The 23,169-nt window shown below is 35.9% G+C and overlaps 1 protein-coding gene across 1 annotated transcript in view; it reads left to right on the top strand.

Moving 5' to 3' along the window:
- The window catches only part of FBN2 (fibrillin 2), a 255,161-nt gene that overhangs the window by 70,394 nt on the left and 161,598 nt on the right, over window positions 1–23,169 (top strand). The window contains exons 6-7 of the mRNA XM_042934327.1: window positions 759–956; window positions 14,116–14,241. Coding sequence (XP_042790261.1) covers window positions 759–956; window positions 14,116–14,241 — 324 coding nt within the window. The remainder of the gene's footprint in view (window positions 1–758; window positions 957–14,115; window positions 14,242–23,169) is intronic.

Here is a 23,169-nt window from a genome sequence, read left to right as displayed (position 1 = left end):
CTCTAGAAAGAATCCTGACTATGGGCCTTGTTAGTACAGTCTTTTTAGGTGAATTTAGCTGAACTTATAGAAGTAAACAGGCTGACATGAAAACAGAAATCAGATTGTTAGAACTTAATGTTTATAGACATGCCAGACTGTTTAAATATATCTGCGATATGGAAGGATATGTCATTATTGGTTCTCTTCTAATGTTCTGACCTCGTGTCCACCCAGTCAGGAAGGAAAATCTTTGCTAGGTAAAGAGTCATTAAAGCAGGTGCTATCAGTGTGGAGGTGAGGAATGTCAGTGAGTGGAGAGTATCAGGATAGGGGGTGGCTGGATCTTGGTGTCCTAGAGAAGGACACACTTCACTCCCCCACTGCCATGTAGCACGGCAGGCCTAGCGTGGCCAGATCTTCCAACTTTTCAAGAAAAGCCAGAAATAGAAATTTCATGCGAATTTCCCAATTTAAAAATGTTGGCTAGTAATTTAAATTCTTTCAGAGCATTATGCAGGCCAAGAAAACACATCTGTGGCCCAGACACAGCCCTTGAGTTACCCATTTACAGTGTCTAGTGTAAAATACATTGAAGTCTCCTAATGCACTCCTCATGAGCGAAAAATTAGGTATTTTTCAAAATGAAACTTTCCAGCCTTTTGTCTTTAGACACTTGAGTCAGAAGTAATAGCCTCTGTTTTATGTATTTGGAGCTACTGGTGTAAGACTGGCGTATGGTCATAAAACCTGTCTTTCCATCTTCTTTCACATTCCAGATTACAGGACAGGCCCTTGTTTCACTCAGGTCAACAACCAGATGTGCCAAGGGCAGCTGACAGGCATTGTCTGCACTAAGACTCTGTGCTGTGCCACCATTGGACGGGCCTGGGGCCACCCCTGTGAGATGTGTCCTGCCCAGCCTCAGCCCTGCCGACGGGGCTTTATCCCCAACATCCGGACCGGAGCTTGCCAAGGTGAGTTTGCACAGACTTCCCACGTGTGGGTCTCCTTTCACTGCACTCCGACGATCCATCTGCCACTAATACCTAATGCCATTCAACCTCCCACCATTCCTGAGAAGGGCCTCATCAGCAAGCCTGACTAGAGATGACTTTTTGTTAGCCACCTAATGGATAATTGTTTTTCAGCTCTTGACATAAATGGAGAAGAGAAGAGATAGTAGGAAAAATTGGGGAAAATAAAAAAAATAGATTAAAATATCTCATATAATTAGAGAAACCACTCCTATATCTTCATCCAGGCAGCACTACACGCTCCTTTCCACAACCCCTGAAAGATACATGCGTAAATACCCTGGACAGTCTTTCTCTTTCTTGTATTCTCCTTCAAGATAATGGAATCTGGTTTTAGGTAATAGGGAAAAGAGAATGGCCTGACATTGTTATTAATAGAATCTTTAGGGGCAAAGTGTGAACTCTGTAGGTGAATGCAGTTAAGAGTTTATAATTCAAGGGGCGCCTGGGTGGCTCAGTAGGTTGGGCATCCGACCGACTTCGGCTCAGGTCATGATCTCATGGTTTGTGAGTTCGAGCCCTGCATCGGGCTCTGTGCTGACAGCTCAGAGCCTGGAGCCTGCTCCGGATTCTGTGTTCCCCCACCACCTCTCTCTGCCCCACCCCTGCCTGTGCTCTCTATCTCTCTGTCTTTCAAAAATAAATAAACATAAAAACAATTTTAAGAGTTTGTAATTCAAGTGGTTGCAATCTGGTCTCCAGGCAATCTTCCCAACCACATCTTGGTGAATATTTTATATGTTAGGGTTAGATTGGGGCCCCGAGCATGCTACAGCAGTAGACTCCAACCCAAGTAGCCAAACATTATGTTTGTACTGGATAATTTTTTTAATTAATTTTCAGCGGCCACAATTCTTGCCCCCTTTTTTTTTTTTTTGCCACTTCTCTGATATCATATGTATATTAAACCCATTTTTAGAGTTTGGAAATAGCTCTGTAATGAGTTCTCAAGTGGCAGAAGGATCACAGGAAAATGGAAAATGACTTTTATTCAGAGAAATATTACTCATATTTGAGACATGAGGAGCTGGGTTTATTTGTTATAATGAAATCATATACAAAGTTAGATTCCTGAAGTCTTTCGAACTGATGTTAGTAACCAGCGTCACAGGCCAGATGTCATGTATCCAATGTCTGTAAATGGCATATTGTGGAAAACCAGTCCAGTATCTCCAAACTCAAGTGAGATTTGTAGTTTGGGAAGCTTGCATATACCTTCAGTTTACTGAATAATAACCATTTAGGTGCTCTGCATAATTTGCTATAAATAATTTGCTGATGGTGGCTTCTAAAGATTTTGGTTAGTTTTGTAGTTTTATAAAAGTTAAAAACCTTTTAGTTTATAAATGTTGAAAACTGGTCTCTTTCAAAACTCTTCCAATCACAGCTATAGGGGTTCCCAAGGAATGAACCGGCAATTTAGTAGATTAGCAACTTTTCATTGAATTGCATATAGAAGCAATGTCAGCTGTTAGTGTTTTGTCTCTTTATACTTATCACAGGTCAGCTCTAATATGGAAACTGTGGAAACGTCACTTTTAATCCCTTGTTTTGTATGGATAATAAAATTCTGTATCTTTGATATGACTACCAGTTTGATTTTACGGAGATTCTGATAAAGCAACAATATTTTCTATAGAAGACATACTATATACTATATAGTATTTATCATACTATATAGCTTTCCTAGATTAGATATAAATTAGCATAAAATGTATATAGATTCGTATTAAAGAGAAAATACTACGTAGATCTACTAGATTAATACCGACTAGATTTACTAAGGTAATAGTTTTTGCTTTTTCTATAGCACATTTTACTCTCTGATATACTTGCTTGTTTATTGTCTTTACTGCTTTTACTCTCCCCCAGCTAGAGTGTAAGATCCATTAGGTCATAAATCTGTTTTATTCATTAATGTCTCTGAGGCATCTGGAAGAGTCCCTAACATGTGGTAGATACTCAATGACTATCTTTGGAATTAATAACTGGGATTAAGATTAACATACTTGCAAAAACCATATTTCATAAAAATAGTCCAGGTTGGGGAAAAAGCTCTTAACCTCAACCAAAACATCCCAAATCACTCACTCTCCTCATCTTCTACATCTGTACTTAGGCTTTCTTTTTTTTTTACCTATGTATTTTGTCAGAGAGGCCTAGTTTTTCTGAACACAATTGCTAAAATGTGTGATCTGATCTCAGATTTCCAAAATATCCTTCGGGATTTAGTAATGTCTGAAAGATTATTTATTTGATTTTGTTTATGCAGTGAAGATAAAGTTTTCAGTTTCATTTGCCTAAAAATATAATGGGTAAGTACAGCAACCAGAGGAAAATGAAACTTGCCACATGGTTAAAATATCTGGAAAAGCAAGTTTAAAAAGTTCTGCTTTATTTCAAACTCATGGCATAATCACAAGGTTCTCAATTAAATGCTGATCCTCAGTTCAGGCTATTTTAAGACTGCATCTTACTGTGATTTCATTTTCCCTTTAAATTCCTAGACTGTTTCTCAGATACATTGCCAGGTTGATTTGGAAGATACATGGCATGAAAAAAATAATGTGATAAAACATGATATGTATGTGTCATACTTTTTAAAATAATAGCTCTCTTTTTGATAGGATAATTGAAAATTTTTGTAGAGTTAAAAATAAATTTCAGATGCATAGATGTTGACTGCAAATAGGTTAATATTGGTTCTAAAATGTCGATCATATTAACCAGAAAAGGACATTTCTAAAGTTCTAAACATAATATTATTCTTTAGTTGATGCAGTTAGTGAATTGCCTTATCTTTGGCTTCAGAAGACATGAGATATGATCTGATAATAAATATGATCTTATAATAAACAAAATAACTGTTTAGATGTAGATTTCCACAAAATGCATATGGGTTCCTTTTAAAAGAAAATACTCTACCGATCTACTAGATTACTAGGGTAATACTAGATTTACTAGGGTAATACTTTTTGTTTATTCTGTAGCACGTATCACTTTCTCATATACTTGCTTATTTATTGTCTTTATTGCCTTTACTGTTCCCCAGCTAGAGTGTAAGATCTGTTAGGTTATAAATCTGTTTTTATGATGATACTTAAATAGAGTTGGTAATTAAATCAAAATTAAGATGATACTTAAAGAAAATTAAGGTATGAAGAGACCAATATGTTTTTTTTACCCCCACATCTTTAACTGTTGCCATGATGTCTTTGTGGACTTAAGTAAACACTGTCAGGTTCACATTCCTAGGGTGCTTGGTGTTCAGTCATAACGATCTGTGTCTTTGCAGGTTAAGAGCCAGTTGTGTTCTCCCTTTATTCCCAAGTCTTGTACTTTTTTCATTTTATTAATATCCAATAAAAGTTAATATGGGCCTTAATGTTTAAGCTATCATAAGAACAAGTGAATTAGTTTAAAAAGTGACATTAAGCCCTTTTCCAAGAATATATACAAATTTTAAATATATCAGAAACTGCCACATGTATCTGTTGTATTATTTTCTTATGGTTTCTTATTGTCTTTGAATCTTTAGAGTCTTTTTGAATCTACTCGAATTAAAGGGATATTTTACTGAATATTAGTACCTGATTTTGAATCTTTTAGATTTTCAAATGAACAGGGTGCATTTATAATTTTAAAAACTATATTAAAATTTGCATAGATGCTAATTTGTTTTTTGATTTTTAGGAATTAGCCTTTTAAATATTCCATCCATTTCCCAAACTGAAAATATAGCAGGAGAAATCTCCTCCTCAAATTCTGTCTTTTGCTATGTCCTGGTAACAGGTAATAGTAACAGACTGACATTGAGCCTCTGTTCTGTTCCATGCAACATGAGAGGTGTGCGAAATCAGACATACATGATGGAGTCGGGACCTAGCTAGCACACAGGACAAGGACTTGAATAAATAAACAGCAGTACAGACCCTAAATCAGTCCATGCAAAACAAATGCTGGTGTGTGTTCTTTTCAAATGGTGTCAGTGTTCAGAAATACCTCATTCCTTTACTCAGGATGCACGTGAAAAATGTAGAAAAATTGAACTTCACTTGAACCCAAGCAGGCCTGGGTAATCCTTCAGTCATAGTTTGAGAAGAAGGTACCCACAGTAAAAAGTTATTTCTAGGCCTTCTAGATAGCACAACCTAGAGAGAGATTTGGTTCATTTGATTAGTATGAACTGTTAAAGACAAATTTATCTGGGCTGTCTACATTGAGCTAGTTAACCCAGACCATTATAAAATTTAACTTTTGTTCAAACTGTGAAGACAAGCCATTCCTATACAATCCAGAAAATTTACTTAAGCCTAATTAATTGTAGAAGCTTTTTTTAAAATAATGTATGGGTGGTATTTGTGTGTGTTGTGTATTATATCTTAATGAAAGAGAATGTTACCTGAAAGATACATTGTACACAGTGAAGCCTCAATGAGTTGAGCATAGGGCTATTCCCATATACTTCTAAACATACTTTTACAAACATGTATCTTAATGAAAGAAGATGTTACTTGAATGACAGTTTACAGACAGTGTAGTTTCTCTATTTCTTTTTTTTTTTAATGTTTATTTTTGAGAAAGAGACAGTGTAAGTGGTGGAGGGGCAGAGAGAGAGAGACAGAGAGACAGAGAGACAGAGAGACAGAGAGACAGAGAGACACAGAATCCGAAGCAGGCTCCAGGCTCTTAGCCGTCAGCACAGAACCCGACACAGGGCTCAAATTCATGAACTGTGGGATCATGACCTGAGCTGAAGTCAGACACTTAACCAACTGAATCATCCAGGCACTCCTAGACAATATAGATTCAATGAGATAAGCATTCAGCTATTCCCACGTGATTTTACACATACGTTTGCAAACACTCATATCTTAATGACAGATGATGTTACTTGAAAGGCAAATTACACACAATGTAGTTTCATTAAGAACAAGTCCATTGCCATACACTTTTTTTTAAGCTTGTATTTAAATTCCAGTTAGTTAACATACAGCATCATAGTAGTTTCAGGTGTGATTCAGCCCTTCTATATAGCACCCGGTGCTTATCGCAACTCTTACTTAAAAAAGATAACAGAATATCCTCCTTCTAACTCAAAAACTAACAAGAAAATCAATAATTGAAAACAAGGTCTTCTGAAATAAAATTCTGCTACCCCCAGTTGAAAGCAGCGATGTACACATCGGTAGCTGTCGGGAAGTCATTGAGACAGGGAGAGTCTTCTGAGGATTTACCGCATCAGCATTCTGAAAGTCTCTTCAGAGGTTGGGGATGTCCTGTTGGAGAAGTGGACACTGTGTGAGTGAGAGAGCTCCTGCGGACCCTCAGAGTAATGAAAGGGATAGCGGAAAGAGAGTCTTTGAAGGCAAGCCTTCTCTAGTACCTTCTGCCCAGCCTTCCAGCCCAGGAGTGGTCCCTGCGGAGGAGGAGAACAAGAAGGAAGGGAAGAGAGGAAGTGGGAACCACCAGTGAGCATCTCAGAGAGTCTATGTGTGAAAGAGCAGGTCGGGGGGGGGGGGGCACACCCCTACCTAAAAGTTGAAAAATTAATACCAGGACGAAGAAAAAAGTGGGAAAGAGTTTGGTGAGCAGATATCAGGAAATAGTTCCTACAGAACTGTCTTTCACACCAACTCATTTCTTTTTGGGCTCTCCCCATTATTGTTTCAATAGGAAATGGCCCCATTGAAAGATGAGTACCTACATGTAAAACCTGAAAAGAAAAGAAAAGAAAAGAAAAAACATAAGGAAACATAGGTGAACATGCTTCAAAGAAGAATTATCCAAATAAACACAAGATTTATATCCTTTCTTAGCCTAAAGAAACGGAAAACAATATGGGCCTTCTTTTAAAAGTTGCTTGAAGTAGAGTTATAAGAGTTCAGTAAAGACAACCAGAGATAAAAAGTGGGTTAATAGTACTCAAAAAAGAAGCGGAAGAGGGATTTGAAACTTTACCTAACAGAAGGAAATGCATACATATATGTATATGTGTGTATATATATTTCTACACACACACATATACACACACACACACATACATAAAACTGAAAAAAAAACAGTGACAAATGTTAAGATTAAGGAAATCACAAATCATAATGTCAGAGAACAGTAAATAAGCAATGATTATAAAGAATCTGATACTCAGTGAAGTCAGACTAAAAGCTGAGGAAAGGAACTGAAAAAGAGATAAAATAAGAATTTTCTAAAATGGATAAGGCTATCAGTTTGTAGACTGGAAGACAGAAACCCTCAATAAAAATAGAAGATAAATGGAACACCTTGGCCTAATAAGAAAGAATAAGCAAGTATTTTTTTAAAGGAAGTACCCAAACTGGTCTCCGACTTCTCTAGAGCAACTCATAGACCAGAAAACAGTGTGGCAGTGTCTGCAGACTTGTGAGGGGATGACCTCTGTTGATTTGATTTATATTTAAATGAAATTACTTGACTGTTTCTGTAGAGTGTAATGGGGGACCAGAATGGAAGCAAAACAAACAAACAAACAAAAGAAAAACAACAGTGTGAAAGTTGATGCAGCGGTGGTGAAGGGCGAGACCAGAATAGAGGCAGAGGGAAGACTGGAGGCATATTTGGGAAGGAAGTACTTGGTACTGATGGAATCAAGTAAGATCAGTGGGAGGGAGATGGTGAGTCTGTCTCCTGCATCTCTGACTTTGACACCGGGATAAAGGATGATGACGTTTGTTGATTTGAGGACGATTCAGACAGAGAAACATGCTGTGTTCTTTTCATTCCAAGTTCAGAGTCCTACAGGGAGTAACTTAACTAATATTTGCTTGTTGGGATGATCACTTATTGAACATTTGAACTTTTGTGAATACGTGATTAGTTATTCTGGCCGATTCACACTGTGTTGAGTGATTGCCATAATACTCCATATTTGTCATATTCCAGGTACAGACAAAGCTATTCTCCAATTGTTGTTCTTAATGGCTGGCATTCATTTTTTTTAGAAATACTAGTAATGTATGAATATCTATGGAGTATAGGGGTGAAAACTTAAATTTAAAAAATGGATCTCATTTGGTGACAAAGTTAGAAAAACATGTGCTATTAAATATATAGTAATAGGAATTGGTCCTTAGTTCCCACAGACATAAATTAAATTTTTTATATACCTGTACCAGTGCACACATTTTTCCATATTTTAATGTGAACTAAAAATAATACACCATATAATACTTACATAATAAAATCAGTTTAATCTTTTAGGGCAAGTTTATTTAAAGAAGTTAGAGAATAAATGAGTTCATAAAATAGAATTACTATTACCTTATTATATTATTTATAACTTTAATAGGCATACACTGAAGGGATTATATAAGGTTTTTTAAGTTTCAAAAGTTTTATCTAAATTCTAACCCTGAAACTAATATTACACTGTATGTTAACTAATTGGAATTTAAATTAGAACTTGAGTAAAAAATTAATTTTATTCTATGAAATCCTTACATGTTATTTGAAATTGTTCAACATTTAAAGAGTCAGTTTGTGCTTGAACAGAAAGAAAGCACATCTTTGAAATAGCGACAGAGGAAAACTAATCAGACATTAGTAGTTGCATATGCTAGCACTTTGAAGATGTAGAAAGAAAATTTTGCATAGTTTGAAGATCTGAGGTCTGCTTTTTTGTTTATATAGAGAGAATACTTGTGTATACTTCTAGGTTCAAGTTGATTATTTCTACAAGATTGCTTCAAAGTTACCTTTTTCATTTTAGTAATTAACTTTATCTAAAAGAAATTAATGCTGTATGGCTGTGTTGTCTAGGATACTTCAAAAACAAAGGTTTCATTTTTCCTTCTAGGAAAATACTTTTTAGGCAATTACAAAATAAACCCCGTAACATTGGTTTGCTTTTTTCCTTTGAAAAATTACTGAATCTACTAAATATGTAGTCAAAGATTTTATGAATACTATTAAGGGATTTATAGGTTTGGCCTCGTTTTTCAACTTATATCATGATATTCTTTCTCTGGTTTATCTGCCAGGAAAAGAGGTTTCTAGGGATGTTTTATACCACACTGTAATGAGGGTGGAAATGTAGTACATTTTAAAAGTAATGTGGTTTGAAATGTTCTGAATTAAACAGTTCAGTATATAAATTTCTTGTTCTGTATTTCATTCTAGTTGTTTTCTGTTTGGATCAGATATCCTTTAATAGGAAAACAAAATCTACTTTAATTTCAATATAAAAAACTTAGGACTTGTAAGTTTTTATAGACAGATAAAGTGAGGAAGAAATAATGAAGATGCTAAACTCTTTTGTAGGCTTAAATTCTCTAATTTAGATACTCTAAGATACACCAAACTTGGGGACTTAGCAAAAACTAATAGGGCGAATCAATGTATAGTGACTTACAGTTGTATCCACAAAATATTTTTAATGAAAGTAAAGCAAGATTCAGAAGAAGTGTGACCTTATTCTTGTTATATGAACAGACTGATGCTCTATGTTTGTGAATAAAAGTCTCAAAGAACAGACTGCTGACTTGTATCAGTGGTATCTCTTTAACTTTCTATTTTTCTGTCACTTTAAGGTTATTACAATGAACTTATAGTATTTTTTAATTAAAGATATATTAATAAATATGTTACCCTATAGATTTTAATAGGTAGTGTAAATTTGTATAAGCTTACGTTTTTATATACAATTTTATATATTTTTAATATATTTAATATATTTTCTTTCTCATAACCCTGTGCTGAATTAGAAATTATTACCTTTCACAGAGAGAGAAATTAAGGGAAATTTACATGGATGTAAATGACAGATTAAAAAACTCCAAATCAAGAGTTTTCTCAATGCTTTCTAGTGTGTTAGCTGTATTTTTTTTTTTTTTTTTTTTTTTTTTTTTTTTTTTTTGCTATGGACTCTTTTATCAAGTTGAGGAAGTTCCCTTGTATTCCCTTGGTTTACTGAGATTTTATGTGGTTCCACCATCTTGGTTCCTCCTCAAGAGTCTCCTGGTTTACTGAGATTTTAAAGGGGCACCTGGGTGGCTTAGTCGTTTGAGCATCTGGCTCTTGATTATGACTCAGGTCATGTATGATCCCTGTGAAGCCTGCTTAAGATTTTCTCTGTCTCCCTTTCTCCCTCTGTCCTTCTTCCCCACTTGCACTCTCTCTATAAAAAAAAAAAATTAGTGTTGAATTTTGTCCCTTACTTTTTTCACATTTGATATGATCATGTGTTTTCTCTTTCTTAGTCAACATGTTAATATAATAAATTATATTGATTGATTTTTTTGAATGTTGAAGCAACCTTAAATTCCTGGCATTCGCCTCACTTGGTCATGATGTATTAATTTTTTTATATATATGGCTAAAATTGCCTTGCTAACAATTTTTGTGTGCCTATTCCAAAAATACATTATTCTGTTGTTTTCTTTCTTGTAACATATTTGTCTGCTTTGGGGTCAGGGCTATGCTAGTCCAACAAAATGGGTCTGCCATTGTCCCCTCTTCTCTTTTTTGTAAGAATTTTTGTACAGCTGGTATTGTTTCTCCCTTAAGTATTTGAAAGGATTCAACAGCAGAGCCACCTCAGCCTGAAGTTTTCTTTGGACAAAGACTTTAAAGTATGAATTAAATTAACTTTAGTAGATGTAGGTCTGTTCAGATGATTTGTTCTTGAGTGAGCCTTGGTGGCTCTCTTTCAAGGAATTTGTACACTTTATCTAAATTGTTAAATTATTGCTACACAGTTATTCATACTATTTTCTTTGAGCCTTTTAATCTCTATAGAATCTGTATTGATGTGCCCACTTTTATTCTTTAATACTGATCATTCATATCCCCATACCTTTTTCTTGTTCTGTCTTGACAGACCTATCAGTTTAATTTGTATTTCCGGAGAGCCAGGTTTTGGAGTTACTGATTATCTCTGTTGTTCAACCGTTGTTCTGTTTTATCATTATTTTCTTGCTTCTGTCTACTTTAGGTTTAATTTGCTCTTCCTTTTTCAAATGTCTTAATGTAAAAACTCAGGTAACCAATTTTAAGGACTTTGTTCTTTTGGTAAAACAAGCATTTTAATGCTACATATTTATCTCTTAGCACTGCTTTTGGCTGCATCCCACAAATTTTGATATGCTGTATTCTAAATTTTCATATGATTTCTTCTTTGAACCAGGGATTATTTCAGAATATTTTGTTTAAATTTCAGATGGTTGAGGTATTCCAGCTGCTTTATATTATTAACTTCTAGTTTAACCCTGTTATGTTTAGAGAAATACTATGTATGATTTTAATTTTTTTATATTTAATGGGTCTTTTTTACATGGCCTCAGAATATAGTATGTCTTGGTAAATATTCAGTGTGTAAAAATAACATATATTCTGCTAATGTTGGGTGGGGTGCTCAACAAACATGAACTAGGACAAGTTGGTTGAAAGTATAATTCAGTCTTAGGCATCCTTGCTGATTTTCAGCAATTCAGTTAGTTACTACGGAATGCAATTACAGTTGTAATTGGGGGTTTGTCTGTTTCTTTTTTCAGTTCTGTCACTTTTTGTTCTGGGTGCTTAACATTTTATAAGCAGTGTATATATGTAATGTGAATTATTTTTTAAATGTTTTATTTATTTTTATTTGGGGGAGAAGGGGCAGAGAGGGAGGTAGAGAGAATCCTAGAGGCCCACGTGGGGCTCGAACTCATGAACCATGAGACCCTGACCTGAGCCAAAATCACAAGTTGGACTCTAACCAACTGAGCCATCCAGGCTCACACTAATACAGTGTGCATTATTGTGTCCTCTTAATGAGTTGACCTCTTTGTCATTATGAAATATCCATCTGTATCCCTGGTAACAATTCTTGTTCTGTTGAATACTTTACATAATAGTAACTTAGCCACTTCAGCATTCTTTTGATTGAGTATGATACATCTTTTCAGCCATTTACTTTTTAAGCTGTCTCTGTAAAAGTGGGTTTCTTATAAGCAGTGTAAAATTACATCTTCTTGTAAATCAAATATGAATGCCTCAGCCTTTAATTAAATTGCTAATACCATTTAAATTTCAGATAATTATCAGTTTTACTGATTGTAAAGCTATTATCTTACTATCTTTTTGTCTTTTTTGTCCCACCTATTCTTTATTCATCTTTGCCTCAATTAGAGTCTAGTTTAGTATTTAATTTTTATCTCCTTAATGGGATTATTAGCTGTATTTTTTTTAAAATTATAAAATGTTAGTTTTATTTAAAATTGTAACATTTAGTGTTTGTCTTTACATATACAACTTATTATAGCCTATATTCAAATATTAATATGCCATTTCACTTACAGTGTAATAATTTTATGACCGTAGTCTTCTCTTTCTGCCTTCAATCTTTCATGCTATTGTGGTTATACTATTTAATTCTATGTATTTTATAACCTTCAAAATGCATTATTATTATTTTGCTGTTGTTATTTTCACCAACTGATTATCTTTAAGTCTATTAAAAAAATAAAAAATGTCTTTTAAATTTATCAACATGTTTAGTATTTTCAGTGCTTTTTGTTTTTTGTGTAGACCATAATTTCCATGTCATTTTCATGTTTCCTGAAGAACTTCCTTTAACATTTCTTTTAACATTTCAGACTTCTTTTGTCTGAAAGTCTTTATTACAGTTTCTTGAATTTCATTTGTCAATATTAAGAATTTTGGTTCCTAAATGGATGAAACTAATTGCTTGAAAGATGAGGAAGATAATTGCTTGAAGATAAAGCAGAAAAGATTTTAAATTTATAATATGTATGACACTACTAACTTAAAGGAATACATGTACCACAATGCTTACAGCAGCATCATCAACAAATTATGGAAAGAGCCCAAATGCCATCAGACTGATGAGTGGATAAAGATGTGGCCTACAGACACACACACACACACACACACACACACACACACACACACACACACTGGAGTATTACTCATCCATCAAAAAGAATGAAATATTGCCATTTTCAACAATGTGGATGGAGGTAGAGAGCATTATGCTAAGTGAAATAAGTCAGAGAAAGACAAATACCATATGGTTTCACTCTTATGTGGAATTTAAGAAAGAAAATAAATGAACAGAGAAGGGGAAAAAAGAGAGACAAACCAAGAAACAGACTCTTAACTATAGAGAACAAACAGGATTACTGGAGGGAAGGGGGGGTGGGGGGGGAGGAGATGAGTTAAATAGGTGATGGCAATTAAGGAGGACACTTGATGAGCACTGTGTGATGATGTAATTCTACACCTGAAACTGATATTACACTGTATGTTAACTAATGGGAATTTAAATAAAAACAAGAAAAAGTAAGAATGTGACAAACTCACTGTAACAGTGTTTAAGGGATACGAACAGGTAACTTCCATATGAAGAAATCTAAAAGCTAACATGCATAGAAATGAACAATTAAAGAAGTGAAAACTAAAATTAATATCCCTTTATAATTATTAGACCAAAGAAAATTAGGATATTGGATATTTATATCATGTGTTAGCAGGGAAGAGAAAACTCAAGTGTCCTCATGGACAACAGGGGTGTGGGAACTACTCATCGGTGTACAGATTGTTGGTGGTATGAAGGCGTTCTGACTGTTGAGCACTATATTCATGTTGGATGTATATATACTTTGATTTAGTAATTCTGCCCTGAGTTGACAGCAAAGGGATGAAGAGTGTTTCTAAGTCTTCACAGTCTGTACTCAACTCTGTAAAGAGACATGGTAGGGACTTTCATTGTATCATGTGCTGAGGTGGTGAGAAGCCGGAGGTATACTGTGTACCCATCACCAGGAGAGAGAACACATCCAAAAGTGTTCTGCAGCAAATCTAAGCAAGAGATTGGTTGTCCGCATAACAACAAGGATGGATTTTCAAAATAAAATTCCAGAAGAAACTATCAAGAACGAAAATGAGATTTATAACGTACATGATTTATATAAGTTAAAATATATGCTTACAAAAAGGGCCCAGTTCCCCTTACACCATTCTCTTGAGAGCAGCTCAACTTTTTCTGTACATTAAAGAAATATATATAAATATTCTGAAAATTAGTGGTATCTATGTTCACAGTCCTTTCTTCCCGCAGATGTTGATGAATGCCAGGCTATTCCTGGCATATGCCAGGGAGGAAACTGCATCAATACAGTGGGCTCTTTTGAATGCAAATGCCCTGCTGGCCACAAGCAGAGTGAAACTACCCAGAAATGTGAAGGTGAGTGTCTTTACTTTGGGGGACATGTCTGTCTTACTGATGACTCTGAATCCAGTAAAGTCATAACTTCATTTTGAATTTTGGAAGAATTTAATCAGAATTACAATTTTTTAATATGAAAATAAAGGCATAGATGTTAGAATAGTTTTGTCATGGTTTATATATATATATTTTAAGTCTATTTATTTATTTTGAGAGAGACAGAGACAGCACTAGTCGGGGAGGGGCAGAGAGAGAAGGAAAGACAGAATCCCAAGCAGGCTCCATGCTACCCACCCATGCTGCTGGTGCAGAGCCTGATGCGGGGGGCTCGAACTCACTAAACCTGGATATCATGACCTGAGCCGAAACCAAGAGTCCGACACTTAACCCACCGAAACACCCAGGCACCCCCTTGGTTTGTGTATTTAATGGGCTTGATTTGGAAAGAGCCAATGAGCATTTTACAAGGGGTATGTTATCTCAGTTTCTTTGTTGCAGTGGAAATGGGAATAATCCAGCCTTTTATATTTTTCCTTAATAAGGTCGTTTTCCATTTTACTTACAAAATTGTATCAAAGATTAAAATTCTGAGTGAAGTACAATGTCCTGTGTTAAATGATGCATTAGAAGGTGGCAGTCTGTCCTATGTTATAAAGTATTTGGATTTTTTATTGAATATTGTTTCTTGGTGGCTGCCAAATTAAAAAAAAAAAAAAAGGACATTTAAGTGACTCAGAATTTGGAAATACCACGACAGGTATTCTGTGAAAGAATAGCTTACTCAAATAAAGATCTCAAAAATTAATAATTTTGTGTAATGTGATTATTATATTCAATGTGAATTGAATGTAATTTTGAAATGTGCACTCCATAAGCATTCCTCAAATAGACTAAAATCACTTGTTAAATTTACATGTGATCAAAAGTTTTATCACTATTAGAAAATTCAGGAAGCTTCTAAAGGTATCTAGCTTTCCTAACATGGATACTTAGAATAATGTATATGTCTAGTAGTATTGAAATATAATGCTTATCTTTAGAATTACTACTTACATCGATTTATTTCCATTAAGATAGTTTTCTGAAGACAAATATTATGTTTATTCTAATTTTTTGTGACATAAACCTACTTGTCTACTGAAAGTTTAGAAAAAATTGCTCCCAGAAATTGGTTTTTGGCACTCTGGCTTACCTGAGGTAGATAAATGTGAATCTGAAGTTACATGGGAAATTCAGTAAATTGAAACTTTATTCCGTATGCCTGCTATGATCTTATGTGGAAGTATTTTTCGAGTTATGTACACTAAAAGTAGCAAATATGTATTATAGTTGCTTCCTGCGAAGAAATTGTCACAAGTTTATTTAGACCCATTTACCTTCAGTAACTAAACTCAACTCAGCTTCTAGTGTACATAATTAAGTCTTCTAATCTTTCCCTTTCCAAAAGGCAGTATTTGGGTTTTGGTTTTTTTTTTGTTGCTTAGTTATAAAAAGTCTTATCTTTCTTTGTAGGGAAAAAAAATGGGAAAAAGGTAAAATCTAAAGTTTAATTATAGAAGACAAACAGGAATACCAACTGTTTTATTGGACAAGAGGTAGAGGCAAACTGAACCAGAGGCCTGGGTATCCATGCTATGATTTCCACACCAGAAATCATAATTTCATGAACCCAGGGGAAATATATCATTCTATGTTTTATATTTGCCCTGTTGCCTTTCTAGTTCTGCTTTAAGTTAATCTTTACAATTTTATATATTTTATATCATTATGACTTAATTTCATGCTCCCCCAAAGACAAGGTAGTAAAATGTGGTTAATTATTTAAAAAAACCAATAAATTCTCTCTGAAACTCTGAGGAAGAAGAATGTCCATGTAGTTTATGTTGCTTCAATACAATATTGATAACCAAAGTCTGCCTGTTTGGAAAGGTTAAGAAAAATACTTGGAAGATGGGGAAATTATCTAAGCGAGCATAGGAATTGGGACTAGCGAGTTGGGGACCTACATAAGGTCTGGGTTATATTGCTGTGTCCCCGCTACTTCTTGCATTTCCTTCCTGGCTTCTTTTGGGGTTATTCTATGACTTTTGTCATTCTGCTTCACTTTTTACTTCTGAAATACTATCCAAACAAGATGCAAGGGTCGTGGACTTAGGAGCAAAGACAGGGTTTGATTGTAGGTGAGAAGGCACAGCCACTGACTGATGAAAGTGGTTGTGACATTTTCCCATTAATCATCATACAATGTATTTCTTCTTAGTTGAAAATAGAGTGAGCCTTTTCTACATCACATTTCATCAAAACAACATATAGAGCCAAGGCAGAGTTTGGAGAGAGACAGTGCAACTCTTTATTCGCACTTGTCTATGTTCTTTAGGAAAGGGGGCTGTTGATGTAATGTAGGCACCACCCAGAGCCTGAGTCCAGTCCTCTCCTTTCTTACTTCCTGCCCAGACAGCCAAATCCACTTAGGCATTGCCCAGAAAGAATTATATGATTTAATATTTGGGATTGGTGGGGAATAGCAGAATTGGAAGAAGTGGTGATTAGAATTTGAAAACTAAAGGTTTTATGAAGCCTTTACTTTGTGTATAAGTCCTATTTATTTGGATATGTCTTAAAAGTAACTATTATCAATTTTCCTTAAGTAATAGTGTTCTTTTATGTAAAATATCAAGTGGTATTTCCTTACATAAAACTATTTAATGTAATTGGTAACATAATGTATCTGGAAAGACAGTAAGCTATTGCTACACTCAGCAACAGCTTTGAATTACTGTCAGTTTATGTACAGTTTATACAGTGTCAGTGTAAAATGTTGACATGAATGTAAAGTTAGTAATTGCCCTAAATAAAAATGTAACCATAGCAATTACTTTTGACCCACTGTCAAAGGTAAGATATTTTAGTTTTCTATGTGGATTACAATGTGAGCATAAAACATAGTAGTGCTGGAAGATTTACATGAAAATGATACCCTTTCTGTTTCTCTTTAGCACATACTCAATTTCTATTCATACAGCAATGAAATTCTCTAAAGAAATATTTTTTTCAATCTTTAAGTTACTGGGTCTGTTCAGAAATAAGAAAGGGGCACCTGGGTGGCTCTGTTGGTTAAGCATCCAACTTCAGCTAAAGTCATGATCTCATGGTTTATGAGTTCCAGTCCCTTATGAGGGTCTGTGCTGATAGTGTGGAGCCGTCCTGGGATTCTCTCTCACTCCCTTTCTCTCTCTCTCTCTCTCAAAAAAAAAAGAGAGAGAGAGAGAGAAGAAATAAGAAAGGTAACCAACATTTTGAATCTGAGTGATTTGGGGAAATGGTGGCTGCATTAACAGCAAAGTGAGCTTATTAACTTTAAAAAATTGTGTTACTGTTCTGTTTTGTTTTTTGGTGTGTATCTGTTTGTTGACCATTGGGTAAGATCCTTGAGGGAAAAAAACTCTGTCTTGTTTATTGCTGTATCCCAGAGCCTGGAACTTCTGCTGCTGTATTGCAGAGGCTCCTAAAAAAAATATGTATTGAGTGTATTGAGTAATTGGGAGTAGGGTGTATAATCAGTTAATTTCCTTGACTTGGGTTGAATGCCCAAGAAGGTAAAATATGGGGCCAGAGTTAAAATTGTGTTTGGAAAGAGGCCAGTGTTCCTTATTATGGGAATTTCGCCTTCATCTGACTTTTTTTTTCATTTTCTTAATAATCTTATTTTGCTCTGGTTGCCATTCGGAGACAAAGAACATACATGTGAAGTGCAATTTGGCATTTTTAGACCTTTGTGTCATTGTCCCTCTTGATCATATGCAGGTATTACTTCTAAGGTCAGGGACCTTCCCTATCTATTTAAAAGAACTGTCTTCTGCTTGTTCATTGGGATGTCTTCTTAACTAAAATCTTATCCTGAAAGGCTTGTCCTGCTGAATATTTAAGTTTGGACATACATAGTTTATACCAAAGTGGAAAAAAAAAATGGTGAGCTGGCCTTCGTCTCCTGAGTCAGAGTCTGAAATGCATGACTCAGTATCTGTCTTGAGGCTTCTTTTTCGTTTTATATCATTGGCTGGGTGGATTCTCGTACTTGACAATCTGAGCCCAAAGCAGAAAGGAGTATTCATTTCTGTGTGTGTGTGTGTGTGTGTGTGTGTGTGTGTGCGCGCGCGCGTGCGCACGCATGCCTGTCTTGTCTGTCTGTCTAAGGGAGAATCCATTATTTCCTCTCTTCACTCACTTAAGGTCCCAGATTCAGTTTAGCCCCTCAGGTCTACTGAAGTCAAGTTGTATTTCTCCTGGGCCACTTTGGCTCCAAAATCTTTTCCCAGTTCGGTTGTACAGCGGGGAAAATGATCTGTTGTTGGAATAAACTATTTCTTCACATCCAAAGGGAAGGTTTTTTCGCTTACTTTATTCAGAGATTCATTCATCCAAATAACCATTAAATTTAAATGGAGAAGAGAAGTCGCACACATCACTATAACATGGAAGCGTATGTTAGAAGGGCCCAGTAGTTTTCTTTTTTATAATGAAATATGTTACTCTGAATTTCAGTCCACTTGGAGAAAGCGCAGGTAGATGCCAGATGTCCTTGCATGATCCCCGCCTTCCAGACTATACCTTCTTTAACATTCTCTGAGCTACTTACTCTTTCCTGGCTTAAATGGAAGGCAGGAAAATAGCATCATTGTATTGGAAAGCTTCCCTTCAATGGCTCTTTATATGTCAAATAGTTGTTTGCAATTTATTCTGAAGAGTCTTCAGCTTTGTTCCATTACCACAGCACTTCACTGTTTGAGATTTGTGACAACAAATATATTTATTTATGCTCATGAAACTCATTGGCACAGTATCCTTAGTTGCAGTTCCAACTCTGCTTTGATAAACCATGGAAAGTAATCTTCTGTCCCGAACTAAAAAGTGCTTTCTTTTACTCACATTACCAAAAATGTGTTAACTTGAAAATAAATAATTAATAGATTCATTGACTGTTTTCCAACAGGGAAACTACATATTAAAATTGGTATTTAAATAGGGGGGTTGTAAACACTGGAAGCACATAAAACTTTTTAAGTCATCAATTTAGAAACCACAAAACTATCCTTTTAAAATCCTTTTTGGAGGGGTGCCTGGGTGGCTCAGTCGGTTAAGCGGCTGACTTTGGCTCAGGTCACAATCTCGCGGTCTGTGAGTTCGAGCCCCACGTTGGGCTCTGTGCTGACGGCTCAGAGCCTGGAGCCTGTTTCAGATTCTGTGTCTCCCTCTCTCTCTGACCCTCCCCTGTTCATGCTCTGTCTCTCCCTGTCTCAAAAATGAATAAAACGTTAAAAAAAATTTTTAAATCCTTTTTGGGGAGCCTGTGTGGTTCAGTTGGTTAAACATCCAACTCTTGATTTCGGCTCAGGTCACGATCTCACCGTTTATGAGTTTGAGCCCCAGTTTCGGGCTCTGCATTAAAAGTGCGGAACTTGCTTACGATTTTCTCTTTCCCTCTCTCTGTCTGCCTCTCCCCTCTTCTCTCTCTCTCTCTCTCTCTCTCTCTCTCAAAAATACATAAACTTTAACAAAATCCTTGGGGTGCTTGGGTGGCTCAGTCAGTTGAGTGTCTGACTTTGGCTCCTGTCATGAACTCACAGTTTGTGGGTTCGAGCCCTTCGTCGGGCTCTGTGATGACAGCTCAGAGCCTGGAGCCTGCTTCGGGTTCTGTATCTCCCTCTCTCTCTGCCCCTCCCCTGCTCACACTTTGTCTCTCCCTGTCTCAAAAATGAATAAACATTAAAAAAAAAGTAAACAAAAATACTTAAGAAACTTACAACACTATAGTTAAAACATAAATTCTCCCTCCCTTAAATAAAAAAGCCAGGTTGTTAAACCAAACCTACTTTATGCACCATAACAAATAAGTTATTCCTCTATCATAGTACTTTTTTACCTTGTATTTTAAATATTTTTCTTGTCTGATTGCCAGCAGAGTATATGTACATGTATAATTAATATGTTAATTAAAGTTAGTATTTATGGAGCACTTAGTATGTTACAGATAACACTTAAGCCACTTTAAGTGGGTTTTCTTGTTAAATTATCAATACAGTGGTGTGAGGTTAGTTGCTATCATTAACCCACTGTACAGATGAGGAAACTGAAGCCCAGAGAAGTTAAATAACTTTGTGGAAGTTATGTGGTTTAGAAACTGCAGAACCAGGATTCTACCCTGCTAGATTTACTCAAGTTTTCAGTCAGCTAGAGGGGTTGAATGAACAAGGGGGAATGACCAGGCAGCACATACTTCGGCCCACAGATCGCATTTACAGGGCGAGTCTCATGGAATCAGCAACAGCAACAGCATTGTGGCTCTCTTCTTTGTTCGTTGCATGATGTGGTAGTGCGTGCAGTCCAGCAAGGCCAGAATTAGACCCACTTTAGTGATCTTGGCCCTCCTGTGGAGTGTGGGTGGTCAGAAGTAGCATCATCTCTCTCTTTTGATACAATCAAGGCTGAAAAAATATGGAACCTTGACCTTCAAGTCTGTTTCTTGTCCTCAGCCTTCATGAGTGGTGAACCTTCCCTTTGTGCATCAGGGTTCGGGGCCTCAGACTTGAGACTGCAGATGCATGGCCTGACGGTTCCCTGGCTCCAGCCCTCATCCACCGTCTCAGCCCTCTACCAGGATTGGCCAGTTTAAGTGCTCACGTGTGGCTGGTTTCCATGGAGCCTCTGGGGAGCCTCCCAAAGGCTGATTCTTGAAAAACTTAACTTCTCTCTAATGGGTGTTTTACTGCCTCTCATGGGTGCTGTATTAGCTATTTAGTCCATGGGTTTTTGCTCTGTATTCTGTTCATTAAAATGAAAATTTACTGTGTACCGCTGTGGTAAAATACCCTAGTCACCATGACTTCAGAATTGAAGATTCATCTTAAAAGAACCAAAGATACAACTATCAGCAGAATAAACAGTGGGGTTAAAAACAATCATGAGAATTTTTATATTGTTTTAGATCTGAGAAAGCATTATGTAGTAGGTTATTTCACCTAAAAACCATGTGGTATAGGTCAGTAATGTCAGCTACAGAAAATATAAATTGCATGGCAATAATAGAAAAAATAAGTGCTACAAGCAAGAATAAAAGGCAAATGATAAACACAGAAAAACATTTGCAACTTGTAACACAAAGACAAATTTTTCTAATACATAAATTCTACAAATCATTAAGAAAAATATCTAATAAAATTGTTCAAGGATATGAACTGACTATTGACAAGGGCAATACCAGTAACTGTTAAATACCCAGAAACATGCTTGTCCTTACTTAGAATAAGAAAGTGCAAAATAAAACTATGAGATACCATGTGTACCTATAAACTTGGATAAAATGAAAATTCTAATGTAAAACTATTTTTTTAATGTTTGTTTATTTATTTATTTATTTTTGAGAGAGACAGAGACAGAGCATGAGCAGGGAAGAAGCAGAGAGAGAGGGAGACACAGAATCTGAAGCAAGCTCCAGGCTCTGAGCTGTCAGCACGGAGCCCGACGCTGGGCTTGAATGCACCAACTCTGAGATCATGATCTGAGCTGAAGTCTGACACTTAACTGACTGAGCCACCCAGGCGCCCCTCTAATGTAAAACTATTAATTAAGGTTTTGGGAAATAGATACTCTCACAAATTCCTGACAAGAGTATAAAGTTGGTATGACCTCTGTAGAGAGTGATTTAGAATTATCTGTCAAAACTACAAATGTATTTAACATTTAACCTATAAATTTTATTTTTTTTTAAGTTAAAAAAAAGTTTTAATTTATTTTTGAGAGAGAGACAGAGCACAAGCAGGGGAGGGGCAGAGAGAGGAGACACAGAGTCTGTGATGCAAGCTCCGAGCCCAACTCAGGGCTCAAACTCCTGAACCACAAGATCATGACCTGAGCCAAAGTCAGACACTTAACCGACTGAGCCACCCAGGCGCCCCTAACCCATAAATCTTAATTCTAAGAATTTATCTTCAGTCAAGGATTTTGACTGTTTATACTAGTCAAGAAATGATGGACTTACAAGATTATCCCTTCTGTCTTTTTTGTAATAGCAAAATGTAGTAACATACACATGATCGTAAACCGATTAAATTCTGAAGCATGTACACAGTGGAAGATATTCATCCTTAAAAAAAAAAAACATTGTGGACACTTTACATATTGATATAAAAGTGTGATTAAGACATATTGTTGCATGGCAAATGACAGTTGCAAAACATTTTCATTGAAAAGAGTATATTTGTGTGTGCTTGTGTTTGCCTATTTATACACAGAATGCTCATGGAAGGATATTAGAAAATTGGCATCATTCAATATTTTGAGGGTGAAAACATTTTGGGGGAGCAAGGGATGGTCAAGAGACTTCTCATTGGGTGCTCTGGCGTGAGTTTTTTACTTTAACCATGTAAATGTATCGCTTATTCAAAAAAATTAACAGAGATGAAGGTGACAAGAAGCCTCATTTATTTGTTATCTTCCTTGTTAAGCTTTCAACACATTCCTGTAGCAAAACTCTGGTCTCCTTCCTGGTGGGCTGGAACAGTGCACACAGACCTGCTAGAGTGTTGTCACGGGGCATTGCAGCCTCTGTTCCCTGGAGCACTAAATATGTCCATGTACATTACACACTGCCACGCAGATGATGTATGCATTTCTAATACTTACTGATGAGAAAGAAAAGTCTAGGATTTGAGCAGAATTACACTTGATCTGAAAACTATTACTGTTGCAAATCAGTAAATTTTTAGGAGCCCTGAATGAAATATATTTGGCTTTAACAGTTCTCTCATTAATTGCTGTTCAGGAAAAAAAAAATGTCATTGAAATATGCTTAGTGGCTGGAAATACAAGTAAAATCTCAAGACAGAGGTACGTTAGAAGTGATAATCACAGTGAGGCTGATTAAAATTTGCTTTTGGCCAAAATAAAAGC

This window comes from Panthera leo, chromosome A1 (genome assembly GCF_018350215.1).
Source record: "Panthera leo isolate Ple1 chromosome A1, P.leo_Ple1_pat1.1, whole genome shotgun sequence".
Taxonomy (NCBI): domain Eukaryota; kingdom Metazoa; phylum Chordata; class Mammalia; order Carnivora; family Felidae; genus Panthera; species Panthera leo.
Note: the sequence above shows the minus strand (reverse complement) of the source record. Positions and strands in the feature narration are given on the sequence as shown.